Raw genomic sequence first — 6817 nt, 5'->3', positions numbered from 1 at the left:
TCACCACCTCCAGTTTTACCTCGTACTCCTGCCCAGGTCCCAGGCCTGATTGCTCAAACGTGGTCTCTGGACGGCCAAGAGAGTTAAGAATCTCACCATCTTCCTCTTTCTGCCAGCAGCAAAAAATAACGTGGTCATTGACCATGAACATGTGCCGTTCTTCCATCATGTGTGGAACAAAGGGAAAATATCGTGCACTGGGTGTTTTTTTTAAAAAAGCAACTGATAATGAATGAATAAATGGTGAATATCAAAAAGGTGTCAATTTAAATTTATGAAATAAATTTACCTGCATTCAGGTGAAGTTCTAAATTTAGGTTGGAAAAAGTGCAGTAACCACATCAATTGTTTCACCTAGCTTACCCTTATGCTCATGTATGCACACAGGCAATTACATATGAATTACTGAACTTGGGGTCTCCATGAAGTCTGGTTTCCACCAGAGGAAAATGTGGATAATAACAGGCTGAGGTGGACTCTACAATCAGCTGCCTCATGGAATGCAGCTCCCTCAACATATCAGATGGCAAACTCACTGTGTTTCTGAAAATTAGGTTCCAGCCATCGAAGGGGATGTCCAGTGGGTCCCACTGCCACCTCCACTGATGTCTCACGCACTGTTTTGAACTTGAGTCCCTCTGGCTCAGGAAGATCTAAGAAGATTAAAACAGGATTCTGTGAATGCTTTGTCAAGATTGTAGGTAGTATTTTAATTTTGTTTTTAGTCATACACAGATGATGCACATACGTGTTGCCACCCTAGCACTGACAGGGATGCTTCTCTGATTGTTGAGAATTGCATAGACACTGATCAGGTACTCCACACCAGGTTCTAGCTCCTCTATAGTGGCCACCTTGTCAGTCCCAGGTACACGCATATCCAGCTCCAGACCTCCAGGGGCAGTGGGAATATATGTAATAAGGTACTCTGTCACACGCATTTCATTCTCCCAAGACAGGTCCACAGTCTCTGGTGTGATCTCCACAACTGTTAGGTCCCTTGGGTGGTGACACTGTAGAGAGACAAAATCAGTCAGTGATCACACTAAATCTGGTCTTCAGACATTACCAGACAGTAAGTGGTGTTTACTGCCTGGAACACAGTTTTGACTGCTGTTTTTTCGGAAAGTAAAACTAATGCAGCCTAATATATAGCACTAAGCAGTAAATCTGACCATAATGAAGATTAATAAATACTATTAACGTAACATTAAATTATGTATTAACTGTGTATTCATGTAGGAGGTTGCAGTGTCTGGTGCTGTGAATTGTACAGCTTGTAACTTGCTCATGAGCTTTTGAGGTTTTGACCACCTGTCTTGATTCTTTCAGTGTTGCTGGCTGAATGATAGAAACACCAACACTTTCTATAATTTCATGATTACTTTCAGGAGGAACGCAGCATTATTCAGCCGTCAACCCCCCCCAACACCAACAGGTTTGTCTGTGGCTTGAAAGTGTGAAAACACCCCTCCCATTGGTTAGAACACTCTGAAAATGTCATTTAAGTTCTGTGGTCAAACTTACCCTCAGAGCAGTCTTCACCAATGAAGCCCTCATCACACACACATACTCCATTCTCACAGCGTCCCTGGTTCTGGCAGTCCTCTGGGCAGGTCAGGATGGAACAGTCTGACCCCCTAAAACCTTCATGACAAATACAACTTGCCATCGGTGCAGTAGCCTCTGTTGAGACAGTTTTTCGGACAGGTCTTCTCACTGCAGTCTTCACCCAGTGAAACCCTTATGACAGACACCATTCACCGTTCACACAGTGGCCACGGTCAAGACAGTCATTGCGGGCAGGTTAGCTCCCCACAGTCTTTCCCAGTGAAACCAATGAAGCATTCACACTTGCCATCCACACACTCCCCACGCCCCATACAGTCCTTTGGACCAGGTCTTGATGCCCACAATCATGCCCAGCATAACCTTTGTTACAGACACACTGCCCATTAACACAACGTCCATGGTCTTTGCAGTTGTTAATGCCAAGAGAGCTCACTACAGTCCTCGGCTCTATATCCTTCATTGCATATGCATTGTCCATTAATGCAACGGCCATTGTTGCTGCAGTTATTCGGGCATGAGACAATCGAACAATCTTCACCCTCAAATCCTGGGTCACAAATGCATTTCCCATTGAAACAATGACCTTGTTCGTTGCAGTTGTTAGGACAGGTGAGCTTTGAGCAATCCTCTCCATTGTAGCCGGTCTGACACAAACACTGACCATTAACACAAACACCACGGTTGTTGCAGTTGCTCGGACAAGTGAGTTCGCCACAGTCTTCTCCGGTGTAGCCCTCCTCACAGTAGCAAGTACCATTAATGCAGCGTCCACGGTCATAGCAGTCATTTGGACAGATGAGTTCGGAACAGTCGAAGCCTGTCCAAGGCTCCTGACAAACACACTCATTCTCAACACAGCGTCCACGGCCCAGGCAATTGTTGAGGCAGCTGGTCTGGGAACAGTCCTCACCAATGAAGCCATCCATACATAGACAAGACCCTTCAGCACAGTGGCCGTAGTCACCACAGTCCAGTGGGCAGAGCTCGTGACGACAGTCATCACCATCAAAGCCCTCAAAGCATTCACATTTCCCCTCCACACAGCGGCCCTGGTCCTGGCAGTCTATTGGGGCACTCAGGTTCTGTGCAGTTAGGGCCCTTCCAACCAGGTTCACATACACAGCTGCAGGCGTCGGTGCTCCAGTTCCCATGACCATTACAGTAGGGCTTTGTGGACACTTCACCTGGGAGACAGCAAGTAGGGAATAGGAAGTGTTTTAAAAACTATTACAACTGACTCACCAAATGTGCAAACACAAATCCATCATTCTTTGAGCGAGCAGCAATGTACAATATCACAGCAACGGTTTGACTACAATTAATGTAGTTGATTTCCTGGTGAAATACATTTAGTTTTAATTTAATAAAGCAAACCAGAATTTCAACTTTCAGCTAGTAGTTTGTTTGTCACTTGACTTAGGTCAAGAGTAAATGTTTTTGGTAGTTTTTCCCCAGTTGTATCTGTATCTGCACTATTATTTATACTCAATACTCGTAAAACACAAGTAATGCAGTTCACCTGTGACTTGAGCTCCACAGCATCCTGCACCACTGCTGCACTGCTCTCTCAGAATAGACAATTCTGACTCCAACATCTCCAGCCTGTTCAAGATATCTTTGACGTCTAGGGGATGGTTATCACAGCCACATGCCTGTTTGGGGATATTGATGCGGTGGGTGAAAACAATTTGATTGTCACCATCCATTGTGTGCTCCATGTGCTCGGTGTTCTGCATGTCCATTGGGAAACCTTTGCGTTTGAGGTCAGTGCCTCCTGGCGAGTCGAGGTCTACTGAGCAGAGGGATGTGGAGGGAACGTTGATGTTGTAGACATGATTGAACACCACCGGCTGATCAGGGTTTGGAACGGTGATGTTCTCTTGGGTTTTCTTAGGCATCAAAGCCTCTCTGCGGTGCCGGATAACCTTCTTTACCAGGCCTGCCTTGGAGATCTGGAGAAGCAAGGGCCATGGTCACACAACCTAAGAGGAGGCCTTTCATCCCCATGATGACAACCTGGCACATGGACCAATAATGTAGGCGCAGGTATCAAAATAGATTTCTTGTTCTTGAACCTTGAATAAAAGAGAATACATACAGAAAATAAAAATTAGGTCTGTGTTTCTTATTATAAGACACACACAAATACAAAAACACACATCAAAGCAGTCTACGTTTGTAAACTGCAAGCTATATTGAATTATGCTGAATGATTTTTTTTCAGGTTTTCCCTTGTAGTCTGGGTAATGGGGCTTTTCCACTACACGGTTCCGGTACGGCTCGACTTGACCGGACTTGACTTTTTTGCGTTTCAACTGGTGATAGTACCTGGTACCTGGTTCTTTTTTTTAGTACCACCTCCGTTGAGGTTCCAAGCCAAGCTGGTACTAAACATGTGACATTGCAAGTGCTTCCTTTGACACAAGAGTCTACCGGCTGTTTTACCAGCAATAGGTTCTTTATTTGGTTCTTTATTTCTCAACATGTTCTCATTTAACATGTCTAATATGCAGAAAACGCACACTGTTGTCTGTTAATGAAGCACAGACGACTTTGCGATTTTTGGCCAGTTAGTAGGTTTGTTAAAAGAGCTAGACGGAGTCAGACGGAGAGACTCGCAGTGGAGAGTTCTGTGTCTGTGATCATGTCCTGCTCCGTCCGGGACTGTAATGGAAAAGCACCTGAATGGAACCAAACCAAGTAGATCTGAGCAAAACTGGAACTGTGTAGTGGAAACGCGCCATTAGATTCGAAGTCCAACTAAACAAAAGAAGCTACACCAGGAACTAGCCCAAGAATATTACACTATACAAGTAAAAATAAACCTATGATACCTCCAACAAAACCACCTCCAATCCACGACACACCCCAGCCCATCTGTTTGTGGTTGATGGCACACATGCCTGATGGATAACATAGGAACATTCTTTTCACAAATCACTCAAGAAGGACCAGTAATTACTGCACAGAAGCCCTTTTTGATGAGTTGTGAAAGGTTGTTATGACCATCCCTGCAACACCTGCAACTCCTTTTTTGTCTGTAGACTCAAGTTGACAGATTAATATTGATGGATGGTTTGACCCATCTGTATGTTGCCCCCTACCCCCCACAGGCACACACAATGTAACATGGTTATTACTATTTTAAAAAAAAAAACATTCTGATGATTTCAAACACGTCTTTGAGATGTGTTTATTCAAATATGTGATGGGAAAATGTGCTAGCCTGTGGACTGAAGTATTGAAAATTCATTCATAACATACAAGATGTATAATCCAACCCTGTGTAAGAATACACATGAATGACTTAAATCTACACCTGAAGCAGTTGCACTCATGTGGGATGCAAAAACAACATGGGCATTTTCCCCCGGTGTCTCAAAGAAAAGGGAGGCAGTCAGCAGGTAATATTTCACAATATTTCATCCCAGCCTAACATGTGATTAGGCAAGCTTAGCAAGGCGGTATCTCTCAGCTTCAATCCCTATCCACACTATGATTGGACGAACAGGAGTGAGTGCCTTCTCCTTGGGTAGACTGTAATGGTGATAGTGCAGCTCAATGATAGGAGCACTGACTTTCAGCCCCTGGGGGTCCAAAACAGCTTTTCCACTCCTGTCTCAATCACTAACACACTATGTCACACATGCACACTCCAAAACAGTCTTACTGCTGTTCCTAAGCATCCCAAACTCTGGAATAAATTAACAAAATAGCCAGAAAATTGCTTTGAGTTGCTGCTTAGTTCTGGACGAATGCTTGGCTTTCCTACTTTGAGGGCTGGCTGCTCTCCACATGGACCTCTGAAGAAGGCTACCCTGAGAAACTAAAACAGGCTTTGTGTGAAAATCTGTGATTCTGGCAAAACTCTGTTTTTTTGTGAAATGTTTGAAGTAAAGAAAGCTCCACAATGTCTGAGAAATGTCTAAGAAATAAGACAATTAAGGAATGAGAACATAGAATTGTTCCTATTGCTTGGACCTCCTTAATGAGCACGCTGTGACCATGCCATTATGCTAATGCAGCTGGATGCTGACACTTCATGCATGGACCTGATGCAATCTGATTACCATTGCTTTGTAATTCCTTCACTTGGTTTTGCTTCTTAAAGTCCAACAAAGCTGGTTGCCTGCCTTTGGATGAACGTGAGCCAGATTCTACCCACCGCTGGCACACATACAGTTTGTGAAAATTATCTAAATTACCTAAATTATCTAAAAATTAGCATTTTCTAAACTATATGACAAGGATGTCAAAATTTAGTTAATCTCTGCCCAAAATTTTCATACACTGATTCTGTCACTGACTCATTATTTTTCATCTTTAACTAAGATGGGCCCTAGTAATGTATTGTGAATGTTCATGAATTACTAAGACTTAACCAATCACCTTAAAACTGTGACCACTGGAAAAAAAATGTCAGTGTGAATTGTGTTTCTCACATGTAATGTTGTTCATTGTCTTTTGTTAACTTGTTGTGCTTGTATTTTTTGAAATGTATTTCCTGTAAAGCACAAATTGCTGTCTGCTAAAACATGCTATATAAATAAACTCGCCTTGCCTCGCCTAAGGCAGCCAATCAGAGTGGACCAGATTTTAACTGTATGGCCAGCACTACAATTTTGCAATAAAAGTGGATAGTTGCTGTTGGTATAATTTTCCAAATCAGCTGCAAAAGCACACAGATGTCTGTTTGCCATGTTTACTACAGCACTCATTGAAGGGACAGGTATGGATTCCGTTCATTGGTTCCGTTCCCTCCCACCAGCTTCATTGTGGGCGGTGTTTTGTTCTTTGCTGGTCTTTCACTGACAGAACAGGAAAGTCAAACTGTCTCTGATTTGTTTGTGACCTGCAGAAGCTTAGGCGAGGCCAGTATATACATACATACATACATATATATAGTTCCTATCACAATATATATGCTTGGTATCTCAACCTATGGCCTATGTACCCTGACACTCCACAAGTTTTAGGGAGCACTATCTACTACAGTACTTCCTATCACTTTACCCACATACACTATATATCGACACGCCATGCCACCAGTGGGGGGTTTCTCAACCTGTGGTCCGTGGACCGCTACGGGTACAGCAGCAGACCCACATCAAAATAGCTCAACAAGGGATTTTCTAGTTATGTTATTATTTTAGATAATAAAAAATCCATTTTTTTAATGTCCTTGAGGATAAGCATATTTTCCAACCAGATATCACCTCTTTTTTGCAGCCATGTTTGTAAACAT

At 43.1% G+C, this 6817-nt stretch overlaps 1 protein-coding gene across 1 annotated transcript; it reads right to left on the bottom strand.

Annotated features, from left to right (window-relative positions):
* Positions 1–7: 7 nt before the first annotated feature.
* On the bottom strand, positions 8–3579 carry LOC144738568 (tenascin-like; the record flags this gene model as incomplete). Its single annotated transcript, XM_078621570.1, is given in 14 exon segments — positions 8–109; positions 537–593; positions 595–653; positions 749–1004; positions 1006–1013; positions 1528–1663; positions 1665–1736; positions 1739–1798; positions 1800–1910; positions 1913–1990; positions 1992–2633; positions 2635–2756; positions 3092–3536; positions 3538–3579. Coding segments are annotated over 14 exon segments (2190 nt in total), but the record flags the coding sequence as incomplete, so codon positions are not given.
* Positions 3580–6817: the final 3238 nt, after the last annotated feature.

Source organism: Lampetra planeri, unplaced genomic scaffold (assembly GCF_965212315.1).
Source record: "Lampetra planeri unplaced genomic scaffold, kcLamPlan1.2.h2 scaffold_1054, whole genome shotgun sequence".
NCBI classification, from domain to species: domain Eukaryota; kingdom Metazoa; phylum Chordata; class Hyperoartia; order Petromyzontiformes; family Petromyzontidae; genus Lampetra; species Lampetra planeri.
This window is presented reverse-complemented; position numbering and strand designations above follow the sequence as displayed.